The following is a 27944-nucleotide window of genomic DNA, read 5'->3' as shown; positions in this document are numbered from 1 at the left end:
CGGCCCCGGCAGGCGGCGCTGTGTGGCCGCCGCCATCGCCGCTCCCGCCGCTCCCGCAGCTCCGCGGCCGAGAGGGGCCGAGAGGGGCCGCGGCTTCCCGGGCGCGGGGAAGGGCCCTGGGCTGGGCCAAAGCAGCGGCGGGCGGCGGCGCGGGGTCACGGCGGCGCCATGGGGAAGCGGGATAACCGTGTGGTGAGTAACGCGGCAGCCCGGCCGGGCTCCGCCGCAGCCGCGGTACCTCCGGGCGGGCCCCGCGTGGAGGCCGTGGGGAGCCGGGCGCTGCCTCGGCCCGGGCGGGCCCGTCCGGCCGCCGCCGCGCTCCGACCGTCGGGAGGGGCAGAAGGGGCGGCCGCGGGGGACAGGAGCGGCCCGGTGCCGGCGGGGCAGCCCGGAGGCTGCTGGGGGCCGGCTGGGTACGCGGCGCCGGGACCGGGGACCGGCCGCGCTTGGGGCGACAAAGGCGGGCCGTGCCCTGCGCCTCGCCCCGCCCGGCCCGGGGGCGCCCCGGGACCTGCCGGAGCCCACTGTGGGTGGGTTGTCCCTCCCTCGGCACGTGCTCGAGGCTCCCTGGCAGAAGCTCTGATTGCCTTGTCAAATCCTGCAGCATCGTGACTGACGCCCGCTTTGTGACCTGTCGAGGGAAGGTGATTAAGATGCTGGCCTGGTCCGTACAAAAATAAAATGTTCCCAATGGGAGTTGCAGCAGTCACTGAAGTAGCTCTGATCCTAGCTAAGTCGCATTTCCTTAAACTTGGCGTTGAGCTGTACCTGAGAGATCTGAAACTGAGCTTTAGGCAGCCCTCTGCTGCCTCGGGAGCCAGCGCTCAGCAGGCAAAAAATGCGCTTCTACACACCTGACTGCAGAGCCTCAGTTCATACATAACCGAAACATATTCATCCTTCCATTTTTCTTTAAATGTTTTTGTATCAGTTAGCCTTTCACCTCTTCGTAACCACTTACACATTGTAAGTTTGCTGCTGAATTTTAAGACTAAACACAAATCATAATACTTTAAATTTTTCCCTTTCTCTGTTTCTTGTATGTGCTATGAGTTCGTACTCAGATCCATTCACATCATTGCAAACCTTGGTGGAATAGTATAGTAATAGACGTGAAGGACTCAGATATTGTATAGATACACGGCAAAGTCCCTTTATGGCTTTGTTGACCTATCAGAAAAATGGAGTCTACTAAGAAAGAGCTGACAGTGTATTTGGCTTCAAGAATGGATCTATGGTTGAAGTGTCCTGTAAGGTTGTCAGGTGTGTATTTATTTACTCTTAATTTTCCTTTAATGGGACAGCTGGGATATACCAATGCCAGCAAATCTTTATGTTCCTATATAAGGTTTATTATGCCACCATGGCATAATACATACTACAGACAAGTTATAATATAGGACCCTTTGCTCCTCATGTATGATCATAAAGATTTCTACTGTTATTCTCTGCCATGTCCCTTCTTAAATACACCATCATTTTTGACTTTCTGGAGATGGAAAATAAACATGATTTTTGCACATCTGCAGGGTACTTGCAAGGCAGCAATAGCACTGCTTGCCCAGAGAACCCTGCCTGACAGAAGGTGACTTACATTTCCCATGAGCAAGGAAGCTATGCAGCAAATACCTTGGTTAATACCTGCTTGAACAAACTACCAAAAGATGAAAATGGATGTACAGACAATCACTTTCTTTATTGAGGGTGCATTTCCATGCTCCTTCTGACTACTGACATGCAGTTTGGCAAAGTAGTGTAAATGCTTTTCAGAAATGTTTATTGGTGAAGTAATTCTTCATAAACCTGGTTCAAACTATAAGAACATGTCTTAAGACATAAATTTCCTAATCCTGGAATATAGAGCAGTACACAGTCATTAAGTGCTGTGGTAAAGTTAAAGAAAGCCAATGAAAGGAGGATGCTTCCTAGCCAGTTATCCAGGGGCAGTTTGAGCAAGTAGAAAATCAGCATTTGACAGCTATAGCCTCTTCTGCAAGTAAAGAGTTTTGTTGGGAAGTGGTGAGGTATTCATGACTTGTTAGCTCAGGTAGGAAAGCAGCTTATTTTTATTAAGGAGCAGCAAGAGACCTCATTCTTTTGAAAATAATTGCATAAGAAGAGCTCTCAGATACAAATTTTTGAATGGTAACCAAAAGTCAGTGTGCTCACTGGAGGAAACCAAGTTTCAAGTGGTTTTAATGCATTTAAACTTTCATTTTCTTTAGTGAAAACAGTGTTCAGATAGTGCTGTCCTGCATTCCTAAAGGAGCTCCTTTTCCACTCAAAGCTGAACTCAATTATTCATTTTTAGATTTGTCGTGTGAATGCTTTTCTAAGTGTTGTAACTACTTGAGTGCATACTTCCATCTGCTGCTTGTTTCAATTGGCACACCTCCTTGTTGATTTGCCATGTGAGTTAGCCTTTTTGTGTGAATTAAAGCATCAAAGCAAAGCCCCAAGAAATGGCAGTAAATGTCCCCTTAGAGTTGCACAGTCAAGTTGAGTCACAAAATATTCTACTTGAAATTTGGAGTCCTTGGATTGCTTCAAAGTGGTCCAGCTGGTGGATCTGAGCTAAACTTGTGTGGGCAGTGCTTCCTTGCAACCAGATGCCTCATCCCAGGCAGAGCCTGGAGTGCCTCTTCCAGGACCAAACGTGTCCCCAAGAGCTGAAGCCAGCAGCCTGCTTGCAGTCCAGCCCAGAAACTCAGCATTGCTGTGGTCACTGCTGCTGCAGTGGGAGCAGCAGGAGGGGAGGCAGCAGCTGCTGCTTCTGACAGCTTTCACAAATGCTCACTTGGGGTGCATGGTGGTTTCTGAATGCCTGATAAAAAGCAGTGTTGGACATGTGAGAGCTACACAGATGGCCAAATCTTTGCTTTGGATCTACAAAATGTACTCTTTAAAAATTGTCTCAGATTGGGCAACCAAAGCAAGTCTTTTTTTTGGCTATTTGATCTTTTTCCTTGTCTCCAAACTGAACAGTAAGAACAGTGTATGTTATGTTCTGCAGAAGTAAAGTGTTGGGATGACATAGTGGTAAAAATAAATGAGATAAGGGAGTACATGTGCCTCCTTTTCACATGAAAACAATATTGCTAACATAAAAGAAAAATTGAAGTTTTTCCATTAACTGGTGAGGTGGACTATGAATTCTAAATTTTAATTTAATCTTTTGTAACACAGAGAGGATTCATAGGTTTGAAAGATGGAATACCTCATAACATTGGGATTATGTATGTTTGGGTTTTTTGACTTCTTTCCTCCTTTAAATAACCATACCTCACAGAATTTTGATACATGTATAATTGTATCAAAGTACCACTGCTTGCTTGTTTTGGTGAAAGAAATTTCATGCAGAATTTAGTGTCTCCTGTCAGCAATTTTGAACAGAACTTTAAAGGCATAAGATCAGTTGTCTCAGAGAGGGAGAGCTGAAATTTAATTACATTTTCTATATCCCTTAGGAAGAGTATTTCAGAAAACACGATATTATTCTTGTTTACAAAAGCATTGCTTAAGGAAGGGAATTGTTGGAAGGAACGTGGTCCTTTTGGGGATCAGTTCTTTCTGCCACAGTATGACTCCAACTGAAAGCACTTTCCTAAGTCTTTCTGCCAGACTGAATAAACTTAGTTTAGCTAAATCTTTTATATTCTTAGAAACAAGTCAGAATTCTTTTTCAAGGAGTGATAGAAAGTTCATGTGAAGAACAAGGTATATTGGTATCCTAGTGTAACTGATGAATTTGGTATTTCTTTTTGTTGTTTCATATTCAAGGCTTATATGAATCCCATAGCTATGGCCAGGGCACGAGGTCCTGCCCCAAATTCAGGACCAACAATACAAGACTACTTGAACAGGCCAAGACCAACATGGTAAGTGGCACTGCCTGTCTACCTTTTGACCTCTTCAGTAAAAGATTTTTTCCTTCTTACTGAAATGTCACTGGTGCCTACCTCTTTCCCAGAATATCCAGTAATAGATTGTAAAAGATTTCTTGTGCTGGCCAAGCTGTTCTTTTCTAAACATGTATTCAACCTCCTCTTTTAAAAACAACAGGATATAATTTGGAAATGTATATTTCTCATTTGTCTGTATTTTTTGCAACAGTTTCTCAGAAGAGGAGAATGTCATTTTACCTCTTGCTCAAATTGTAATACCTAAACCTTGTAGATATATTTAATTTGTAAACAAATTACTCTCTAAAAGAACCATTTTGCTGATATATTCTTAGAATCCAGTTTACCCTACCCAACAAAACCATCACTTTGAGATATTATCAACTTACTTTATGTTCAATCCCTTTGCCTGCCCTCATGAGACATTAGAGAACAATTTACCTAATTGCAAAGTTAGCTTTAGATCTTTTGGAGGGATTTAACAACCGTACTTAAGTTATTAGGGTTAGGTTACCATATATGTAACATCTAAGATGCTTTCATTCTTCTCTTGGAAGTTCAACCAAGGCTAAACTTCAAAAAAAAAAAACTACAGAAAAGTTAAACATTTTAAGAGGTATTTTTAATTGTTAAATTAAAAATTTAATTTTAAATTCAAAATTGTGATCTATCATCTTTTTCATACAGGGAAGAAGTGAAAGAGCAACTAGAAAAGAAAAAGAAAGGATCCAGGGCTTTGGCTGAGTTTGAAGAAAAGATGAATGAGGTTGGTAATATTATTAGCTATTAATACATGATTCTTTTTATCTAACATGCTACTTCTGTTATTATTTACAATATCAAGTAGCCACAATATTTCACTTCTCTTGAGCTTCTAATGAGTAACTATTTTGTTTCATTTATGTTGGAAATTGAGTTTACAACTTAACCAGTGAAGAGCTACATTCAGTTCAGAGAAAAAACTATATAAAACATTTTTTAGATTGGTGGTGAATAAAACCTGACCTTGTCCCAAATGTAAATATATTTATACAAATGCATGCGCTTATATCAATAAATTAAACAGTGCATTTTCAGGTATGATAAACCAAAGTCTGTTGTGCCAATATTCACTTGTTTAAGGTCACAGAATCCAAGTACAGTGAAAAAAAGCACATTACTGGAAACAGATGTCTTTGGCAAGGAGTATACATGTAATATTATTATGGGAGAAGGCACAAAGAATGGCTTTCAGTCAGATAGGACTATGAAGCACTTGTTTTTCTCTCATCCTAAGCTGATTACAACATGTGCTGGTTTCCTGATATAAATGGAGCTGTTCTGATGTTTGTGTTATTTGCTTACTGAAGATCACAGTATAGAAAATTTCACATGTAACTTCTGTTGTATACAAGGGAGAAATTAGTATACAATGAATTTATTTTGTTTCTGTTCCTTCTTGGGTCCTGGTATCTTGAGATAAGCTTCAGTAATCTTCTTCATCATGGTGTGTAAGTTTCTGGCTGAAGTACATTACACTCCTCCTCTGTTACTGGAAGGGCATAGTACCCGTAGTACTCCTGCTGTATCTTTTTGCCTGAGAAGTTGTACCAGGATGTGGAGGGCCATGGGGTGCTGTTCTGGGAGGATCAGTTGTTTCTAGCTTTTCCTTTCCTGATTTTATCTTTGCTTAATGTGAAATGAGTGAAACTGGCATGCAGAGAAGCTACTAGACTTTGAGTATGGGATGCACAGAATCATGAAATGGCCATGAGTTATTCCTGAAGCTCCTAAGAACAAATCTCTGAATGCCTGAAAAGATCACAAGTCTCTGAATGAGCTGCTGTCTCCCCTGTTTGGGGGAGTTGTCTGACAGCTGTCAGACATTTCTGTTTAGAACATAACACTAGTACAGTCTTTAAAATAATGAAGCACAGGCTGTTGTGAGAGCCCCCTCAGAGAGCTCTGGGTACCTGGTATATCAAAGTACACAACCCACAGATGCTGCCTTGGTCCAGGGAAGCACATTACACCACATTACACACAGCGCTGCTCCCTGGCTCATCTGCCAGTCCCTCAGCAGCTCTGTTCAGCTAATTCACAGTGTGCTGATGTGGGGATCTATGTATCATCCTGCATTGCACAAGTTACTTGACTCCTGATATTTCTGTCCCTTCAGCACAACGTGTGGATCATCGTTGTTTTGCCAATACAGTACCAATACAGCTGCATTGTGAGGATCAGAGTAATAAAGAAGGGAGCACATGATGTGTCTGACAGTGAGATTGAACCTAGCAGCCTTTGAATTTCATGGGGGCAATTGGATATTTCAGAGCTCTTTAAGAGGGGACATTTTAGGTAAACCTAAAGACCAGGTGGGGAACTGAAAAGGAGGAATGAGAGGAGATTTTTCATCATTCATTTGGTGTGCTTGGCCTAACAAATAAGAGTGTTTCTATGAAGATGTGTATAGTAATTTGATAAAATTATTGCTGACACCAACAAGGCCCAGAATACACACTAGAGACACCCATATGTTAAAGAAGGGCCAGGAGAAGTTGTCATGAAGTTTTGTTTCAGGTGATTTTTAGAACTAATACAAAATCACAGTTTTTCTGGTAGGGTACCCTGGTTTTCTAAAGTGCTCTTACATGAAGACTGTGATACAAAACCAAAAATTCCATAATTGATGACCTTCAAGATAAATGGCAATCTCCTAAAGCCAAATAACTTGAACATTGTGTTAACATTAACACTGTATTTTGCTAAATAATAATCTTCTGTAAAATCAAGTGTATTACAGCTTTAGTTTACATTATATATTGGGGTTTTTTTTTTGTTTTTTTTTTTGTTAAAAAACGGGTTTTGTTAAAATTATAATGTCAGGTAGAGGAGAGCTTAAAAAATACTGCTCAGGAATGACCGTCCCGTTACTGTTTCTGTTTGGTTTTGTTTTCAGAATTGGAGGAAAGAACTGGAAAAACACAGGGAGAAATTACTCGGTGGAAATGAGAGCTCCTCCAAAAAAAAGGAGGTAAGTTGTTTTCAGTTGTATACATTCTGTGTTTGGGACTGGATTTATCACCAATGCTGCCAATTGAAATTCACAGAATTTCATTAATGCATTTTAAAAGCCAGCATCAAACTTCATAAACCTAAATACATGCAAAAATAAAATTATGCTGAAGTAACATTTGTTTTGTTCTATTTTTAAGAAAAAGAAAAAGGAAAAGAAGAAGTCTAATAGGGTGAGCAAAATTTTCAGTTTTCTGAGCTTTTTTGCTTTGGGGTTGTTCCTGTATGTCATTTAAGTTTTCCTGGAAAGAGAAAGTATAGCTGTAATTTTTATTTTAGATGATAAATTAACTTTTATTAAAAAGGGTTTGCATATATTTGGTACAAGGAAAATTAAAGGGAGAAAAAGGGCATTAAATAGGTATTATTAAAAGAAAAACATTAGAAATTGCTTAGAAGTTTATTTAAGAAAAATCTATGTAAGACCAGCTTCCCAGAAGTAAAATTGTATTGGTTATGCTTTGAAAATGAAGACATTTTAAAGGGAGTGTTTGAATAGGCTTTTGAGTATTTGCCAGACAAAATGCTGCATCTCACAAGCTTCACTTTTTGTTGTATTTGGTCAAGTTGTCTTCATCTTCCTCTTCTTCATCAAGCTCTGATTCTTCCAGCAGTTCATCTGATTCAGAAGATGAGGTAAGAGCTAACCTACTGGAATCTATCCTGTGTTGTTCATGAGGTTTATTTAACATAGATTTTGATAATATGTTTTAGAATATTTTGAAGGGCTGATTTGGATAAAACCATTTAGTTTTTATGAATTTGGTATATACAATAAAGGAATGAATTTTAGACATATGTATCTCATTAATAGTTTCTGTATGAACACTACAGCTTTTTGCATCCTGGCTTGTAAACTGGATCCATTTTAACACTGAATTGCTTTTCTAATAGAATCCCCTATCTAATCAATAAAATGCAAAAATACCATTTTTACTTTCTAGCAAAAATCTTTGTTACAGATAATCAGATTCTGCAGCATACATCTCAATAATGAGCAGAATCTAGAAAACCTGGATTTTAAACTAGTTTACATTTATTCAATGCAGAAAAGTTATGAAGGTCCTCCACTAAAAGAATCAATTGTAGTTTATTCCTCAGGAGAACATTGTAACATGTAGGAATTTGATGTTTCCTTTTCTTTACATTTAATGTAAACCTTTAATTCTAGTGAGAATAAATTCAAGTTTGTGTTTTTCCTTCGTTTTTTACAATATTTATGGATAGGATAAAAAGCAAGGGAAGAAAAGAAGGAAGAAGAAGTATCGCTCCTCACGGAAATCTTCAGCAAGCACAACTTCAGAATCTGAGTCAGACAGCAAGGTAGATATGCAGATGTGCTGCTCTTGGAAAGTTTTCTTGGTTGGTGTTATAAAACCATAAAGATTTCTGACTTTAGCATATTGATATGGATTTTCATCTTCCACGTTTAGAGCCATGTGTTCTCACAGGGCTTGAGCTGCCCTTGTATCTCCCACATGCAGTGTGGAATCTGCCTCCACTGGCCACATGCCTAGTGGAAGTAATTGGATCTTTAGAAAATGAACGGGCTTTATTCCAGCAATTTGTAGTCATTTTTCTGAATCCAGACATAAGCAGCTTTTTTGCTGCTCAAATAATTAGTTTTTATAATTAATAAATACTTAAAATGTCTTCTGAATATGCAATGTAATTGAATACCATATCTGAAAATGCAGGTATTGCTGGATAGCAGTGGCCAGAACATTGCCTTTCTAAATATCTAAGTACTTTCCTGTTGGACAGCTGAGCCTTTCCCAAATGCATATTGAATTGAAGTTTTCTTTTTCCTTTTCTGAAGTATAGCAATGTAGATACATGCGCTTACTGAATGAACAAAAAAGTGACAATATACAAGGCAGCTTGTTCTGTTAGCATTTTTCTGTATTACAGTGCATAGTTACTGTACTTCTTGCTTAAATATTAATAACAGTGAGTTTTTAAGATTCTTTGTGTAGACTTTATCGCAGGCTTTCACTGGAATACTTAATTTGGTGGGATATAAATTGTAACAAATGACTGTTTGCAGACACCTGAATGAATTTGTGCTAATGGGAGGTTAAAAACTTCTGCTATGTAAAGAGACCCAGAGATATCCTTACTGCAAAAAACTCTGGGAAAACACCTGCTTAACCTGGTCTGATCAACAGAGATGGACATGGAAAATGAAAAGATTCCCAACTGTTACATGTTATACATGGGTACAGCAGTGACAGCTGGTTCCCAGAGGCTTCTCTAAGTGTCCTGCAAGGATGCTGTTACCTCATTCCATACAGACCTTCTCATGCTGCTGGATCAGGAGATTAGCAGCTGCATCAAAATTACAGCTTTTTCTATTATTCTTCAGTCAACTGCAAGGTAGAAAGAATCTTGAATTACCTTCAACAGACATAAAAAGACTATTGGTCGGACTGTTTGGAGATTTCTTCCTTTTTCATGAAATGATTTTGTTGTGATTTGCTTTCCTTTCTATTTAGGATAGCACAAAAAAGAAGAGGTCAAAGGAAGACTGTGAAAAAGAGAAGGTATTTTTATTCTTCAAATCCTTCAATCAGACCTGCATATTGCATACATAATAGATATTTCTTTTTTTAATATTGAATGTCTCACTTTACATCTGTGGAAATTTTCTGTCCAAACCCACACAGTCAGAAGGTATTCAGTGCACCCAATTTGAAGTAGAGGTTTAGTTGGGTTCAGTTCCTGGTTTAGTAATTATTGTATGAAAACCACTGGATCTGTTCTTGTTACAAAGATAAAGTAGAACTGTATCTAATCTGCTATAGAAAATCAGCTGCATCCTTAGTGTTTTGGGGCTTATCTTTAGCTGTCACATTGAGCTAAAAATGTGTGTGATTATATTTTCAGTGGCACACCTGGTAGGTTATTGACTTGCTATTGTAAATTAAGAAATATAAGCAGAGAATCTCTTTATCTAAATGTAGTAATAATTGTAGATAGTATACTCATGACAGCTTCAAAGAATTGGGGAGAAAAATATATTAACTTAAGAAAAATTACCTTATTCTGTCATTTGTCTAAGTATGAAAATCCTCTCTCCTACCCACCACCACACCATTTTGTACACTCATCCATTATCTTTAGTATAAACAATCTAATTTACTTTGGTTTTAGTTATTTTTACACTGTGGATAAACCAAAAATGCTTTCAGAGTCCACCCTAGTGTTTCTCTCGAGTTACCTTTCTTTCTTACCACGTTGGCCTCTCCTGCTCTGGTCAATAGTATTGATGTTGATGTACAAACTCTCCATTGCCTAAGGCAAATGTACTGATTTCCCCCCTTGCTCCTGCTTCTATTTTACAGTGTTCATTTCCCATCTCATCCTTTTGAATGGCTTCTGTTTGAAGACCAAGTATCTGCCATGATCCCTTACTGTAGCCCTACTTTCACGCATCCTCTGAAAGGAAAGGGCACTTGGAGACTAGAGGTCTTTCTTCCCCTACCTGCAGATGCCCCATGTGTCAGATGGGCTGTATCCTGTACTTGGTCATGAGATTTTTTCAGAAGTTTCTGGTCTTAGAAACTGAGTGAGAGAAAGTACCTTCAGTCTTAGGAACACATTGCCTTGTCCAGAGCAAAGGATGGGCAGGGAGCAGATAAGTAGCTCATCAGAACAATCTCACGTAGCATCAGGATTTTGAAAAACTTATCTTTTAAATGCACTGGAGTGAAATATGATGTGTTGAAAGTACAGCTGGCAGGCACAGCTTGTTCTGGTTCAACACAAATACAGAGGTAAATTTTTCTTTCATGAACAAAGCAAGAGTCTGAAGCTAAAGTGTTTGTATGTATATATTGAGACATCTTCAGTTACTAGTTACTTAAAAGTGTCGAAATGTTTTATTTTCCAATGCTTACTCCTCCATGTGTTATTATTTAAAGTAAGAGATTGTTATTATTCCTCTTGCTTTTAGACAGTTGCTGTATCTAGGTTACAAGGAAAAGGAATATCCAGAAAATTATTATTTTCACTAAAAGTTGATTTTAACAGTTTGGTATGGTAATTTGATGATGGTGATGGAATTAGTTTAATGTCAATAATATTTTAAAATATTTCACAACTTAGAGGTGATATTTCAATCTTATATTTTAAGCATAAGTTTTATAAAATGTGAAAAGTCTGACTTGACTCACAAATGTATTATTTTGTGTAGGACGGTAAAAATCACCACAGGAAAAGGAAGAAAGCAGATCGTGGTGATGCACCTTTATCGTCAGAATCTGTATCTGAATCGGACCAGACAGAGGAGGTCAGTGTGAATCCTCAGTTTCAGATGTTACAGTGTTTGTAGCTTAGTGATTCATGAGCAAGTCAATGAAACTAGCTTAGATTTAATACATTGTTGAAACTGTTCTGCACTGTACAAGTGAATTGAAGAGTGCAATGCACTCAAAGTTGTTTGTATTTTTCCTTTTAAAATAAACTTCTAAGGATTGTTTCGTCTAGCTTCTATCACCTACAAGTAATTTTGAATTAATTTTCTTGAGAATCAACTTTTTATGGGTACTGCATTTGGTTTAATTTTCTTTAGGTGCAGGCGAAAAAGAAGAAAAGCAATGAGGAAAAAGAGAAAACAGCAAGTATCCCTCTTACTCATTCTGTAGTTTTAGGATAGAAATACTCTGTACTTGGTCAATTTCCAGTTTCACATTTTTCACAAATACAAATGTTTCATAGCAATAGTCTTTTGTTACATCTAAATTAAAAGTTTCTCTATTTACTTGCCGAAGTCACTTTCTCTGTTGTTGAATTAAAGAAGAATTTGCCACTCTTTTACCGATATGTGATTTTGGATTTATACAACTTTAACGCTGTAGAACATATTTTATTCTGTATCAGCGGCTTAGAACTACTAATATCTGTGTGGTATCAAGTAGGGGAGCAGTTTGCCACACAGACATCATGGCTGTTCCTTCATTAGCATTGTGTGTAATTCCTTGCTAAGCCTTCTCTGCCACCATGGAAAGGGCCTTAGGACAAACTTGCTGCAGCATCTATATCATTATAACTCTTCTCCCAACCAGAAAAAATGCTGCCAGCAACCGGCTACTTTTCTCAGTATTTTTTCTTTGTATCCATTGGTGAAAGCGAGAGGAAGGTTCAGCAGTGATTTATATGGAATCCTGAGGTTCCTCAGTTAGGAGTATAGTGGGTTTGGGATCCTAAATGCCCACTTGAGATGTCTTTGTATCTGTCTCCCCTGTCAGCAGCAGTGTTCTTTATCAGGCATCTCAGTTGTCCACGTGAGGTAGGGCAAAGGGAAGGTCTACATTAGTCACCTAAAAATACAGGCATAGGAGTATCAGTGATACTCAGTACACATTTTTCCATGGAACTTGCTTGTTTTTTCAGACTCATATGAACTGTTTGCCATAACATTTCTAGTGATTGCATTTGGTCTTTTCATAAAAGATTTTTATGTGTAAGGCATTATGTATAAAACAAAGCTTTAATACTGATTGTTTCATTTATGCAGTGCCACACCTATTTGAGAATTTCAGTTGAAATTCTGCTTTCAAAAAGACAAGATTGCATCTTTGAGTTTCCATATTACAGTGATCAGTGTACTACCTTTAGACTGAATCCGTTGGGTTAATTTGAGTGTATGTATATTTACAGCTGAGATCATAATTGTTTTATTTTAAACAAGGTACAAGTGATAGTCTAGCCAAGTGCAGTTGAGCTGTTTGATTTTACACAGTGAACTTAAGCACTTACTTTAAAATCTGTAAAGATCCTAGTTATTCCCAAATCTGTCACTACTGGTCAGCACTTCCTTATTACTTTCTCAGTAATCTATAATGCTCTGAAAATAATTTAAAATATTAGGAAATGTAATAGTGACAGTGATCAGAGGTGTAAAATAGCCATACCATGGTGGAGATAAATTTAAATTGAACACTGCTCATAATAGTGCAAACTGCCAGGTAAAGTATTTCTTTTTGTGATTTCTGAATAGGCTTCTGTAGAAATCTCTTTTGAAATGTCTTTCAAAAGATATCCTTTCTGGGTTCTCATTTTGCATTAGCAGAATGTAATAGATGGCAATTGTATTATACAATAACTTTGGTTTGTGGGGGTTTTTTTTTAGGATAAAACAAAAAAGAGAAAGAAGCACAAGAAACATGGTAAAAAGAAGAAAAAGAAGACTGCTGGTTCAAATTCCGATTCAGAATAATATTTTAAAACAACCGGAGACTATCAACAGAAGTGCAATGACTAAAGGAAACTTAAACTGTGAAATGACAGCAAACTTTACCAAACTGCATGAGTTTTCCTGTGTTTTAGAAATATTCCTAATCTCTCAGTAGCCGGCCAGATGCAGCTGTGCTGGGAAAGACCATTGTTATTGCCTGCTGCTTAATACATGAGGTACTTTGATAAGATTCCAGTAAGCAGTGTTAGATGTTTGAGACAATATGAGATGGTAGGCCACCTGAGGTGTAAAATATTGGAAAATAAGAGTTAAACTTTTTAGATAGTAAAAATAGTCTTTTAAAGCATTAGTCAGAGTCTTTATTTGTAAATCAGGACAAATTAAATCCCAAGTTCATCCTGCAGGTTAATATTATGCATAAATTACAAGCTGGTGTCTGCTAATGGAAAATTAATGATAACATTTAAAAGGCTGCCTTTGTAGAAATGTGTATCATCTGCCCCATTACCGTCTCCATGCTTATGAGAAAGGGAATGCTACCATCTTGGCTACCTGAATAGGGTGCCTTTGCCTTTGATTCTTGCAAATCTTTGCTATTTTTAATCCATGCATCTCTGCATTCCCGGGAAGCTAGAGCTATTGCCACCAGACTTTTCTGAATGAGCAGTTTTGAGCTTCCAAGCATGTGCTTCTGCATTAAGCAAGAGCAATGACATTTTGCAGATAACTGACAGTCAAAACCTGAAAATTTTACCTCTGCTTTTTCAAAATAGCGATAGACCTTTGCTAGTAAATACGCATATTTCATTTAATGTAATTTTGGTTTAATTGAAAACTTCTTGCAAACACTGGTAGCTTTCTTTGCATTATCTTTAGAATTGTTTTGCATGATTTGTACCATTTTTAAATTAACAAAATGCAGATAATCATTTGTTGTAACCAGTTCTATGAATTACATTTCACATGCAGATTTTCATGTATGTATTTAGTTATAGTTAAGTTCATTGCTGTGTTTAAGTGCACACTTGCTGAAGTTATTTAGCATGTACAAAGCAAGGTTTTGATACCTTAACAGCTTCATATTGAAGCTGATTTACTCTGAGCAAGTTCAGTGGCAGATCTGTTATGTGATGTGTCTTGTTAGATAAAAAAACTACTGCCAGAATCTCATTAAAGATACTGTTTAAACAGTTTGTATTTATATTTTTGTACTTGAGGGCTACAGAATGTTGACCTAACTCATAAAGCTGTTTTACTTTAGTTTAGTTGCTTTAGATAACTGAAAAAAAAGCTTTTTTAAATTAAATGTGCCCACAAGAAAACATGAGCAACCATTTGATTTTAGTTTACGTGAAATTCTCACTACATCCTCCATTGAAATACTGATTGCTGGGCCTTCTGTTAGCCTTTAACAAATGCCCATCCATCCCAGGTAGTCAGATATAGATTGTATTTTTGATCTACCCCTTTTTTCCATTGCACAGGTGCTAACTTAGAACTTACCTCTATTGCATACGATGTTTCAAATGTTGTGTTGCCAAGAATTTCAGGACTTTCAAGACATTGATTATTAGTCTGCAAACCATAACTAAAATCTGAGGAAGAAAGGTGATTTCATATTGCCATTGTACAGAGAAATTGTCTTCAAGTTCTTGGGAAAATACAACCATTGAGTTGCAGCAATGTGCATCTAAACAATAGTAATATTTTCATCAACTATTTTATACTCTTGGGCTTGATGTTACCAATTCTAAACACTCTTGTCAGTGAGGTTAAAATAAGGGTGATATGCAGTGAACAGAGGGGTTTGATTTGGGGTTTGTGTTTCGTTTTGTTGGGGTTGTTTTAAGTTGTGGTGTTGCAGTTTTGGTAAAAGAACCTGTAATGAACCATAGCATAAATGCTCTGTCCTATGTAATGCCTTTTTTGACTTTTACACAACCACCTGCCACAGAAAGAAATAAAAATGGAAATGAGACCCAGTCTTCCAAATACCTAAGCTGGTATGTAATTGTGTGTAATTTAATTGTGTGACTGTAACTATCTGTTCTGCCCATCTGTAGGCTTGGAGTGCTGCTGTCATGCTCGGGAAGGAGGTGTAGCCACTTAAGGGGCTTATGGGCTTTGTCAGTTCCTAACAAAGCTGCTTTAGTACTGAAAGGGAACTGCTTCAGTTTGCAATACATTAATAAATACGTTGAGTCGGCTCTTGCATGCCCTTTTTCCTGAAGGAAAGGTGGAGGCTGTTCTCAGCCTTTCAGCTTTTCCCATGTGCCCACGCCGAGGTCGTGAGACAGTGATGGGGGTTTGGGGTGGCACCTACACCCACGTTCCAGGTTTCAGCAGAGGGACAAAGTAGAAAACGAGCAATGTCGCAGTTAGAGTGGTTTAATGTATTTTCGCCTTCTGACAGCAGATGAACAAGCACTATTGTATGTTATAACTTTTAGCTGGTTTTCCCCACAAATATTTTTAGAAATTTGAAATGCATTTCTTTTATTTTTTACGACTGCAGTTTTATTGAATGCGTGTTAGCACTCGATCTCTGTTGTGCCCGTGTGTGTGTTTATGCCCGACCCGCCCGTGCGGCCCAGCGGCACCGCCAGGCCGCGGCCGCCCCCCCGCGTTGCCAGGGCAGCGGCGGCGGGAGCGGCTCCGAGCCGCCATGAGCCCGAAGGGGAGAAAGCTCCTGGTGGACTCGCTGACCCGATCCGCCAAGCACTGTGAGTCTCCCCGGGCTGCAGGAGCTGCCCGTCGCCCCCCGGTGTTCCCGTGCTCATCCTGCGTGGCCCTGTTCGCCTCCCATGGGAGGCGCCTTCCCGGCGCCCCCTTAGGAACAGCGGTTGGGACCGGGGGTGCTGTTGGTGTCACGGCCCTGGCGTGTTCTGTGCCTGCCCCGTGTTTTACCAGCTTAACTTACAACCTGTGTTTGCTTGTGTTTGGACCGGGCAGTTACCAAAAGCGAAGTGGAATGTCTGATCAAGCTCTACGACACGCTAGTGGCCAAAGCCAGCCGCCAGTTTGCCGGGGCCGGCTTCGATCGCACTGTGTTCCGAGACACGCTGTACAACTACTTTGGCATGACGGATGACACGGTGCTGGACCGAGGTGAGGCGGGCACGCAGCGCTGAGCGCCGGGCAGGGGTTGGGATGGCGCTGCTGACCCGACGAGTGCGTCCGTACCAAACAGCGCCGTCTCGTCCCAGGGCAGCAAAGGAGCTGTTGGGAAAATGGCATCTTTTCTTTCTTTATGCGTTACAGTTTCCCCTTAGTTTTGGAGAGCTCACGCTCTAGTTCGAGGCAGAGCAGCCAGAGGGTGTTGTGCTGTCCTGTGGCTGTTTGTGTCGCAGCCTGTGTAGTGTGACGGAGGAGGGCAGTGTCACTTTCCTCTTTTCTCCGGCGGTCCCAGTGGGAGCTGCGGTCGCTGCTGGGTGACAGCTCAAGCTCAGGCCTGGAAGTCCCAGGAAAGCATTCTGATAACAGCGGGTAACTGGGAATGGAAGCTCTGTGAACAGCATTGAAGGGCCTGGGCAGATAGTACAAGGAGGTGAGAGTTAATGAGCCAAATAACCCCTTGAAGATACAGTGATTTCACAGATTGGTAACAAGGGACATGTTTGGAGTCACTGTGAAAGTTGAAGGAATGATCTCTGATGCAGAGGTGTCTAGAGGAGTATGCAGAGCCGGCATGAGTCTGCCCTTCTTTTCTTGAGCTGCCAACAGCCAGCCCTTGGTTCAACTTTATCCATGTCTCTAGCAGGAGAGCTACTTACATGCCATAAAATAAAAACTTCTTGCAATTTTATGCAGCATGGTGTGTCTTGGAAGATACTTCATATTACCTTACACATTCTTAAAAATTACTTTAATGCTTACATGAAAAGGAGCTGATTTCAGTTTGCAAAAGCAAACCTATTGTCTTCTAATTCAAAAATGCTTGGCTCTGCATGGAGAGATGTTCCTTCAGGCAAGCTACTAATTAATATTCTAAAATACAAATTATTACAGATGCTAGTGGATGCTTTGAAATCCTTGGTTTTGAATTACTATATTACAGGCTGTATGAATAGTGAAGCTGTGAGATTGAAAGTTGCTTAGAAAATGGAAAAGAAAAATATTTTGTTACATGACAGAAAAGAGGTTCTTTTTCTTTGTAGATTTAATATATATTGTTTCTAGGATTACTTTGTCCAAGATTTTCCTGGACAAAACTACTAATTTAAATCTTAATCTCTATGCAGAATTATCCCTTATTTTAAATTTATTTGCTTTACATCTGCATGGAAGCATACTTCCTGTATTTGTTTAAGTCAGGAAGGTTACAGATTGGACAAAATCTTAGCAGGCAGGATTCTGGAGTGGAGAATCAGTAAACTGAGGGACAGAATCCCTTTCGTTGTTACATCTTAGAGTCAAGAATAGTAATCTTACCTTGGTGAAAGCAGACAAACATCTTAAGAAGAAAGATAATTTATAATTTCACTGAATTTAAGAGAACATTGCTTTTTTGTGTTTCCCTATCATATACATTTGAAATGTGTCTGATACACTTCTAGTGTTCATCATTTTTGATAAAGACAAGACTGGCCGCATCACTGTGGAGGAATGGGTGGAAGGCTTAGCACCGTTACTTCGGGGGACACTGGAAGAGAAGATGAAATGTAAGATTGATCTGTATGCAAATATTTAGTAGTAATGATTAAATTAATAACAAATAACACATTGCTTTTGTTATAATTTAGTAGCTACTCTTACAAAGAATTTGGTAATGGAAAATTTTTCTTCTGTATCGTTTAATGCAATGAAACTGAGTTCTGAAATGGTTTCTCTGAGAGTTTTTTTCTGTGTAAACTGCTGTTACCACAGCCACCACCTTTTTTTGTTGCTTAAAAAATCTTGCATTTAAACCGAAGTTTATTCTACAGCGTACATTTTCAACAAAATACATGTTTTTGTATTCACACACAAAATTAGAAAGAAGCAGATAAATCTCTAGTGTGGTTTTGGCTAATTAATAGTCTTGAGCCAAGCAAGACCAGTGCCAACATTCATTTACTGGCACAGTGGGGACACAGTAGCAGTTGCATTAGCTCCAGCAATTCTTCAGGTTGGAAGCACAGATGGAAAAACTGTAAGATGGTAATGAGAGCCTCCACAGTAATGACAGAGAAAGATGGAGGAGAAAAAATAGCAAGAACTCTAGAATTTTAAGCAGCAAGGGAAAAAATAGGGCATGTGGGGTGAAAAAAAAAACAATAGAAAAAGGAGAATGACAGCATGTTGTTTCCATAGTTCCTAGGCTGCAGCATTAGCAATTCTACTGCATTATATAAATTCATCTGGAAAGTGGTCAGGGGTGTCACAGCATTAGGATGTGTGCCCAGGTTGTATGTCAGTGTGTCAGTAAACCACAAACAGTAAAACAGGCATTCCTGCTGTAAGCACCATAGACGATACTAGTGCATAGTGATGCAGTGCTGTCTGTCACAAGTGCTTGCCAGGAATGTTTCAGCATATATACGATAAATTTGTCTCAGTTGATAATTTGCAGTTCACAATTTTTGTCTGTAGGTAACAGCTTGAGTGCTATGTTTGTAGTTTGTAATCAACTTGAAATTTATTTGTATTTCAAAAGACTGTTTTGCCATTTATGACCTGAATGGTGATGGATACATTTCGAAAAAGGAAATGTTTGAAATGCTGAAACACAGCCTTCTCATACAACCAGGAGATGAAGAGCCTGATGAAGTAGTTAAGGACTTGGTAGACATAGCACTGAAGAAAATGGCAAGTACTTACTTATTGTGATACTTGAGAGTCTTTCAAACATTCACTAACCGATACTTAAAACCTTTCCATGAGGTAACAAAATAAGGTGTCTTACTTACAGTGGGATTCTGCAAGTCTCCCGAGGAAAGCCAGAAATATAATCCAGGTCTAATAAGTCCCAGCCCAGTAATCTCATATGAAATCATTAATTTAGTACATGAATGTACTATAAAGTTTATGTATAAACTAGCATGTGTGTATGTACATATACATCTGTGCATGCACAGTCAAAGCAAAAGCCCAGTCAGAAGTGGAAAACTCAAAAGTGTAAGCTGCATTTATTCTATCAATACAGGCATCTGCAGTAACTTAATTTTTAAGTACATTTGTGTTTTATCAACCGATTATGAAATGTCTTTATCCAATTTATTTGTATGTATTCTATTAGAATGCTAAACTCAAGGTTATTAATGTGAAGCTTGTCTTACAGTGCTTAATCTAGAATATCAGAGCAGCCAGGGACTGTCTGTCAATATTTTAATCAAATCAAGATATATACTCTCCCCTTCCATCATGGTGGTCAAAAATTTTCACTTGAAACCAGGGGTTACATCCCAATTCCTTTTATTTAAGCCCATCTTTTCAATTTTTCAATCCCACCCTCTTTGCCTTAGGTAGAGGCAAGTCACTCTAATATTTTCTGAGCATAAACTGATGACCCCCAATTTGCAAATCTAACTAAAAACAGAATCCAAGTTCTTTAAACATCTGTTAAACAAAACTACAAGTAATAATCCTCTGCTGAAGTGTTCCCTTCCTTTTGCAGGACTATGATCGTGATGGCAAGCTTTCTTTTACGGACTTTGAAAAAGCAGTCAGAGATGAAAACCTTCTCTTAGAAGCCTTTGGACCATGTTTGCCAGATTTAAAGGTACATTAAACTTGGGTTCAAAAAAAAACTGCACAAGCCAATTCCTTACAGACACTTGCACCAATCCTGTGAATGTCAGGGTATCTTAGGCCAATATTGGGCTCATCCTCTCAGTGCCAGTTCTGCTGTCCAAAGGTGGCCCCTGAGCACTCCCACTCCAGGTTGTTGCAACAGAATGCTGCAGATATTAATCTCATCGCTAAGGGAAATTTCAGTCCTGTACAGACATCCCAGTCTCTACCATTCCTGTTTTCATCCAGTTTATCTCATTCTGCAGCTGGGCCTTCTTGCTCTCCATGCCAGATCATTCCTTGGTGATATACCCCAACTGCTGAGCAGTTAAAATTTTAATTTCTCCTTCAGCTACAACTTTGAATTCTGGCTGGGCTGCCAGGGATGACACCATTAATGCTATGGATTTACGTTTTCTAAGCTCAAAAGCAAGAGAGGGTCTTCACTGCATACACATTTCAGTTCATACCTTTCAGTTCAGTACCTTTTCTGACTAAATAGAAATCCTTTGGTTAACTGAAAATTAACTTGCTGGTTTTGTTTTTTGGTTTTTTTTTTTTTTTTTATTTTTTTTTTTTTTTTTTGTTTTGTTTGTTTTTGTTGGTTTTTTTTTTTTTTTTTTTTTTTAACAGAGCACTATGTCATTTGAACAGAAAATTTTCCGGGAGATTCCTAAAAAGTAACTCCAAGTTGTAACTCCACTGCTGAATACTGTTAAAAAGGGTCTTGGTCTTCGCCACTCTTCGTCATACAGTAAAAACAGTCATATTTCAAGTTGCTCCTAAGCTTCAGTATTCCTTTGCTGTTAAAGCTGTTGAATAAATGAATTTACTTCTGTTACTCTGGCTAAATAGAGTTCTTCTGTTATATTCATATATTCTGTTCATATTATAAAATATTTTACAATATAAGGTACGCAGGACAACACTGCAACAATAGTACAGTACATTGGTTTCTTCATTCCAAGTAACAAAATGACACCATTTTAAACAGGGAATCACTGGGAAACACAGTATAAAGAAAGTTTTATTTTTTAAATAAAAAATACATATTTTAAACTATATTTTTTACAAAAGGACCGTTGGAAGATGCTGCCAGCAGTATCTATATTCGTCTTCTCTGCTTTACAACTGGTTTGGCCGAGCTGCTCTCTGGCTTTTTCACGGATGTTGAAACAGAATCTGCTACCTAAATTGGAGGGGAAAAAAATTTAGTAACCTGTAACCATTACTTTTTTAATGCTCATTTTAGAGTAAGGCCACATCTCCAAGATTTGAGTATTGGGAGCCATTTATTACTATCATCACACTTGTATTGAATTTTCCTGCTGACTAGAGGAAGAAAGTAACACCAAAGGCAACATTAAACACAAGAGATGTGAAACTTACAAGATTCAGCACTACCATTTTTGTATTTAACTACACAAACTGATTTCAGATAGTCAGTGATACAGTATTACATATGTCATCTCCCTTCTTCCTACCAGGTGTTTTTACGCAAGGTTTAATGTGCTTTATAAACTCAGGTATTTCAGGAATCAAAGGAAAAGCAGAAACATGCATTTTGACATGTATTTGAGGAAGGTATTTAATATAAAGGGTGCTTACTTATTAGACACACACTTTCAAATCAATCTAGTCAGTCAAGGGAGCATTTTCATATCTTAATGAAATGTTGTATCAGGAAGGTCTGACCTGCTAATTGATTAATATTCTCCATAAAAGGGTACATAGCTTAACACGTGCTCCTCAGCATGGAATTAATGATTCTGTACAGCTTTTAATGGCATAAGAAATGTTGGAGCAACATTACATTGAACTCTGACTTCCATTCTTTTCCTTTCAGAAACCAGATACAAGTAGCACACTGGAGTGAGGAGGACTTCCTGCAAAATTATCATGCTTTCACATGGGAAAAAAAAAGTGGTTTCCAAAAAATCATATAAGAACATGCACTGACATTTACACTTTCTCAAGTGTAGTGTAAGAGGTCTGGAGTGGAATTGCCTGCAATATTCTAGATTGTGGAGAAGGTAAATAGTAAGAGCACTAGCTTTAAGTGGCAGATAAACTGATAATGAGTAAATGCTGAATAAAGCTATCAGATAGTCACTATTTTTATGTATAACAAGCACCTATGTTTGAACTATCAGAGCTTTAAGAACCCATACCTCTTTCAGTTTATTTCGAATTAATGTAGCTGAAGTATTCAAAGACTCATCATCCATATCCACTTTAGGTATTTCTGGTAGTTGTGGACCAATAACAACTTCAGTATTGTCCTCACTTGTTCCAAGGAGGGAAAACTTGTTACCTTCTTCTCTCTTCCTCTTACGTTCTTGCAGGTGAGTTGTACGAGGCATAAACCTGTCAATTCCATTGCAAGCTGGAACCTTTCTGTGCTGCACTGAGGAAGCTGGTGGAGTGCACACTCCTGGATGGACACTTGGAGTTAAAGATGTGTTTTGATCAATGTACCCAGAAATTTCAGCACAATTGTGAGCATAGTGTGGAGGTGTTAACAGGCTCTGATTCTGATTCCCAGCTGGATATGCTGTGTTGTGGGGTACCCCAGGAGAACTTGTAAAGCAGGATGGATCCCAGTTACTGGCTATACTTGATCCTGATGTACTCCATGGACAGTCATGCTCAGAGTTATTTGAGGCTGTCTTCTTAGGGCCTTCTACTTTCTTTAACATAAAGCAATCTTTAAAACAACAAAAAAGAAGCACCTTCACTATTTCATGTAATTATTAGTTCTAACACCCAAGAACAAAACGTTTGATATAAATGCAGAAACAATACCAGTGATATTTAATTCCAATATCAGTGATATTTAATTCCCAACTACCTTTCTGTGATTATTTTTAAGCTTCAAATATAACAAATTCAACTTTCAAACCAGTTTTCCAGTCTAGTGCCTTTGCTGGTTTATAGCATTTAAAAAACCCAGGTGTTTTGATGTTAAAAATCAGTGGGTTTACTCCTTTTAGAAATCATCAGACAATGAATAATGATACCCAAGTATGTGAGCACAAGAAAGGAGAAGCTTGTGCTCAGCAATTTGCTTATTCTTCAGCTTGCCCAGCCTTCAGTGCTGACTGGGAACTCTGTGGTGCAGGAGCCTTTCTAAACACAGTCCATTCGTAACATTTCCCCAGTGCAAAGATGTGGGCTGGATAAATTTTTTTGAAGGTTTTGGTATAGTCATATTGAATCCAAAACTGTCCCTTTGGCATGCCTGAGGAGGCTGGAACAAGGGTGAAATCCCAAATTTCCTGCCAGTGCTTTAAATTTCTGGTAACATTTTGAAAGAAAACAAAGTGAAGGAAATACTTAATAATTTCATTATTTTAGTCTTAATCAAAGCCAAAAAATTACTTTGAAAAAGATATAGTTCTCTACATACTGAGAGATGTCTCCCTGTAAACATACTTAAAATGCATCTGTATTGGGTTTGCATGGCCTGTTTTTTTGTAGTGGGGGCTACAGAGTTGGCTTTTTTGAGAAGCTGCCAGAATCTTTCACCATGTCTGGCAGAGCCAATCCCTGGTGGCTCCAAAGATGGATGTGCTGCTGGGCAAGGCCAGGCCGATTAGAAATGGTGGCACCACCTCTGTGGTAACAGATTTAAGGAGGAAAATAAACAAGCAGTGGTTGCCCGGTTGTGACTACGGCCAGAGAAGAGCAGAGCGAGAACGTGAGAGGAGCAGCCCTGCAGAGCCCGAGGGCAGCGCAGGAGGGGCCGGAGCTGCTCCAGGCGCCGGGGCCGAGATTCCCCTCAGGCCGTGGGGCAGGCCGGGGGCAGCAGCCGGGCCCTGCAGCCCATGGAGGCCGCGGGGATGCAGGGATCCACCACAGCCTCTGCAGGAGCCCCAGGAGGAGCACGGGGATGCCTGGGAGGAGGCTGTGATCCTGTGGAGACCCTGGAGAGGGGCCCTGCTCCCAGGCTGGAGCAGCCTGTCCTTGAAGGGCTGCACCCTGTGGAGGAGTGACCCACAGTGCAGCAGCCTGGGGAGGGCTGTTCCCGTGGGATGGACTCACACTGCAGCAGCACAGGGAGCTGTTCCCGTGGGATGGACTCACACTGCAGCAGCACAGGGAGCTGTTCCCGTGGGATGGACTCACACTGCAGCAGCCACAGGGAGCTGTTCCCATGGGATGGACTCACACTGCAGCAGCACAGGGAGCTGTTCCCGTGGGATGGACTCACACTGCAGCAGCCACAGGGAGCTGTTCCCGTGGGATGGACTCACACTGCAGCAGCACAGGGAGCTGTTCCCGTGGGATGGACTCACACTGCAGCAGCCACAGGGAGCTGTTCCCATGGGATGGACTCACACTGCAGCAGCACAGGGAGCTGTTCCCATGGGATGGACTCACACTGCAGCAGCACAGGGAGTTGTGCTGCTCATGAGATGAGCTCACGTTGGAGAGGTTCACAGAGAACTGTCTCCTGTGCCACCCCACGGTGCAGCAGGGGAACGACTCCTCTCCTTGAGCAGCAGCAGAAGCCATGGGTCATGAACTGACCACAACCCCCATTTCCTGTCCCCTTGCACTGCTGGGGTAGGGGGTAGAGCTGAGAAGGGAGGAAGGTGTTTATGAGGGCTTATTTTACTTCTCATTATCCTTCTCTGATTTTGTTAGTAATAAATTCACTTTATGTCTCCAAGTAGAGCCTGTTTTGCCTTGATGGTATTTGATGAGCGATCTCTCTCCTGGTCCTTATCTGAAGCCATGAGCCTTTTTTTGTTTGTTCAATTTTCTTTCCTCTGTCCAGTTTGTGGAGGGCAATGAGTGAGCAGCTTTGGTGGGTGCCTGGCATCTGGCGACTATCAACACACTATAGCAGCTTTAAAAGAGGTAGGTAAAAAGTGTTTCCTTTAATGGGCACTTTAGCCAAAACCCCACCCAGTCCTGAAGAACATTAAAAATTTACAGGAAATTTAGTCAGGATTCTAGAGGAAATTTAACCACAAACCTCTTTGATTTGTTGCTTTTGCTATATACTTTCTTCTATCCTGCAACTTCTCTCTGGTTTCTTGGACTGTTTCAAATTCTGGAGCATAGCACACGTGCAGCAAACTACCGAAGAAACTTCGTTCATCCATTTTTTTCTTGGCCACCCTGAAGGGAATTAAAGTCTGTCAACAAAACTGAGGATTTTACTCCAACTCTCTAGAAACTTAACACATTGCCAAGTACAGAAGGTGTAAAAGATTAAGACGGCAAGAGGCAGATATTGCCCTGTCCAATACCTTGCACATTGCAGTTTTTTGAATTTTATAAGGTACACTTCAGTAAACTGCTCTGCTGGATATTCATCTAGAGCATGATATTCCTCAATGGCACCATATAATGCAAATTGTTCCACTAATTCCTTCATAACACCTAATGCAGGAACTCCTTGTACCAGTATATAGCGAGATTCCAAGTTGATAGTGTAAACCTGAAAAAAACAAAAACAAAAACTATTCAAAAACATTCCCACTCTTGCTTTATTGCAAAAGGCAGGCATTTTCTCCATGTTTTCTGTTTTCCTGCAAATCCTCTCAGGATGCTGAAAACCCCTGTGTACTCTGTTTTGCAGGGCAGTAAAATGCATGGTTATTTGGGACCTCTTCATCACTGAGCAAGAGCTGAACTCGTGCCTCTCATGCATAGTAAAACACAGATGAGACTTGGCTTTTTACCTTGCACAAGGTAAGAGTACTACTGCCAACTGCTGAGTAAAATCTCTTATGCCTCTGGCCAACTTCCATGCAAGATGTACTAGTAACCAGTTCATAGGAGGTACTGCCAAAATACAGAAAAAAAACATGAAAAATCAGTCTTCTTCACTGGCAAAGAAGTTGTGCAGGTGAGGAAAACTGCTTTTTTCCACACAGGGAGTTAAAAAACAATTACCACAATTCCCTGGGGCAAATCCTGTGTGTGCAGAGCTGTCTCCTTGCCATGGTGATCCAACAGCATACATTTTTATGACACAGATAAAATCCGGATGCTGAGAGAAACAAGGTCTTCTTCCAGCAGATTAAAAACCAAATCAACCATTCTCTTCTGCTTTGTGTAGTGACTGTCACATAACAGACTCTAATGGCTCACTATGTACATTAGGCAGCCAGGCAGCTCATCCCTGAGATCAAAGGAAATTTATTCTGAGTTTGTTAAAAAAATAACAACCCAAGCCACAAACATTTAGACTGCATAAGTTACACATACTTCTTAAAAAAACATATTCTGGACAAAGCAGAAACTGCTTGGGAAATCAACTCTCAAACTTCCGCTATAAAAAAGTCTTCACAGGCAGGTCACATAAGTTTTCTTGTGGCAGCAGCACACTCCCAGCTACATTCTTTTGGGAACAAGGGATTGAAGGAACCTGATTCTTTCACTGTGCAGTTTTTTGTTGGTTTTTTTTGGAAGGTTTGTCCTTCTACCTCTTTCTTGTCCAAGAAGAAAAGATTCAAATAAGGTTTTTTCCACACTTGGGACATCCATACTGTTTCTCCTGCATGTATCCTCCAGTGCCCAATGATGGGCAGATGCCTGTGCTGGCCAGAACTCTGTGGATGCACAGACTCTCTGTCCACTGCCCCACCGTGTGCACTTGGAAGAATAAAAGAACTTTATGAAGACTTTGAGACTTCATGAAGTATGGAGGGTTTGACATTTTACGGGAAGGTGGTGGCAGTGAAAGAGATGTGGTGGGCACGCAGTAACCCTTGTTCCGGCCCTGGTGAGACCACACCTCAAATGCAGGGTTCAGCTCAGGGCCTCTCTCCAAGACACGGAGATTCCAGAGCATGTCCAGGGAAGGGCAGCGGAGCTGGTGGAGGGTCACAGATCTGCTGAGGAGCAGCTCAGCGAGCTGCAAGGGCTGTGCTTGGAAAGGTGGTTCAGGGAGTCCTTATCGCTCTCTGCAACTCCCTGACAAGAGGCTGGAAACAGATGAGGGTTGGACTTCGTGATCTTAAAGGTCTTTTCCAAACCAAGGGCTTCCTTTCTCACGCCAGCCCTTAAAGGTGCCGCTACAGCTCGCTGTACACTGAGCGCACACAGAGACACCTCAATCTCGCAGTTCCGCTGCAGTATCGAGAAGCTCCTGCCGCGCAGCAGGCGAGGCCCAGGGCCCCTCTCTCTCTCTCTCTCTCTCTCTCTCCCTCCCTTCCGGGGACCCCAGCGCGGGCCCGGCCGCCCCCAGCCCCTCACCCGCAGCGGCTCCGCCCGACACCGCTCCCCTCTCCCCTCAGCACCTTCACGGCGCGCGGCCGCCACCCCTCGCGGTACTTGGCGCGCGACTCGCAAGCTCCCAGCTGCGCGTGGTGCCGGCACGGAGCGCCCGGGCCACCGCTGCTGCCGGCCGCCATCTTCCCATCGCCCCCCGCGCCGCGCAGCCCCCATTGGATCGCTCCGTGCTGCGGAGAGGAGGAGCCGCGGTCCGCAGCCAAGGAGCCAATCAGAGGCGGGCAGCGGGGAAATGCCGCGCCCGCATTGGGCCGCACTGGGTTGTACCACTGGCCCGGGGGTGACAGGAGCATTACCCCCCGCGCCCGCCACGGGTAGGCGGGCCCGTGCCCGGGCGGAGCGGGAGCGCCGGCGGGGCCGGCCGGCAGTGGCGGCGGCCATGTGGGGCTGTGGCGACCCCGGGGGAGCCGCCGCCGCCGCCACCATCGTCCTGAGTGGGACCCGCGACTGCTTCCTGCACCTGTCCCCCGCGCTGGCCTCGCTCCTCCGCCTGCAGCAGGTACCGGGGCGGCGCCGCTCGGGGCCCGGGCGCAGGGACACCTCTGGCAGGCCGGGAGGATTACGTGAGCGCACCCCCGCATCCTGTCACCATGGCGATACGGAGCCCTCCTCCCCTCCCTCACGACTCAGCCGGGACCCCTCACATCGGGGAACCCCTCCTTCCCTCGCCTCCTGCGTGGCCCAGTATCGTCATCAATTCCTAATAAAACGCGGGAATTTTTCTTCCCCAGCGTGGTCTGGCACTGTGGGCATCTGCGTCTCTTTCATCACTCCCTATTTTATACCAGTTTTCCTCGTAACTTGCTAGCATTAAGCGAATAATGTCT

General features: G+C 41.1%; 3 protein-coding genes across 7 annotated transcripts; 2 read left to right on the top strand and 1 right to left on the bottom strand.

Annotated features, from left to right (window-relative positions):
- The first annotated feature begins 28 nt into the window (after window positions 1-28).
- On the top strand, window positions 29-15147 carry FAM133B (family with sequence similarity 133 member B). 3 transcript variants are annotated; one of them, XM_058803279.1, is made up of 11 exons: window positions 29-192; window positions 3781-3878; window positions 4590-4668; window positions 6841-6915; window positions 7097-7129; window positions 7524-7592; window positions 8184-8279; window positions 9452-9499; window positions 11152-11247; window positions 11536-11574; window positions 13090-15147. In XM_058803279.1, exons 1-11 carry the CDS (start codon window positions 169-171, stop codon window positions 13174-13176), a joined length of 744 nt encoding a protein of 247 aa, XP_058659262.1. In that variant the 5' UTR covers window positions 29-168; the 3' UTR covers window positions 13177-15147. The 3 variants fall into 3 exon arrangements, with proteins under 3 accessions (XP_058659262.1, XP_058659252.1, XP_058659270.1); XM_058803269.1 differs by having other exon boundaries at window positions 11530-11574; XM_058803287.1 differs by lacking the exon at window positions 29-192 and adding an exon at window positions 1222-1263 and having other exon boundaries at window positions 11530-11574.
- A 202-nt stretch (window positions 15148-15349) lies between these two features.
- On the top strand, window positions 15350-20664 carry CLXN (calaxin). Its single transcript, XM_058803257.1, has 6 exons — window positions 15350-15878; window positions 16108-16263; window positions 17712-17816; window positions 18791-18942; window positions 19751-19855; window positions 20500-20664. Exons 1-6 carry the CDS (start codon window positions 15680-15682, stop codon window positions 20548-20550), a joined length of 768 nt encoding a protein of 255 aa, XP_058659240.1. The 5' UTR covers window positions 15350-15679; the 3' UTR covers window positions 20551-20664.
- RBM48 (RNA binding motif protein 48) lies at window positions 20507-27242 on the bottom strand. Of its 3 annotated transcripts, XM_058803234.1 has the most exons (6): window positions 25777-26136; window positions 25563-25665; window positions 25128-25318; window positions 24851-24996; window positions 22038-22573; window positions 20507-21055 (listed from the first exon to the last, which is right to left on the bottom strand). In XM_058803234.1, the coding sequence occupies exons 1-6, from the start codon at window positions 25824-25826 to the stop codon at window positions 20972-20974; spliced, it is 1110 nt and encodes a 369-aa protein (XP_058659217.1). In that variant the 5' UTR covers window positions 25827-26136; the 3' UTR covers window positions 20507-20971. The 3 variants fall into 3 exon arrangements, with proteins under 3 accessions (XP_058659217.1, XP_058659226.1, XP_058659207.1); XM_058803243.1 differs by lacking the exons at window positions 25563-25665; window positions 25777-26136 and adding an exon at window positions 27126-27242; XM_058803224.1 differs by lacking the exons at window positions 25563-25665; window positions 25777-26136 and having other exon boundaries at window positions 25128-25531.
- Window positions 27243-27944: the final 702 nt, after the last annotated feature.

The sequence above is a fragment of the Ammospiza caudacuta genome, chromosome 1 (genome assembly GCF_027887145.1).
Source record: "Ammospiza caudacuta isolate bAmmCau1 chromosome 1, bAmmCau1.pri, whole genome shotgun sequence".
NCBI lineage: Eukaryota > Metazoa > Chordata > Aves > Passeriformes > Passerellidae > Ammospiza > Ammospiza caudacuta.
The sequence above is the reverse complement of the archived record's forward strand: the minus strand, read 5'-3'. Positions and strand labels throughout refer to the sequence as shown.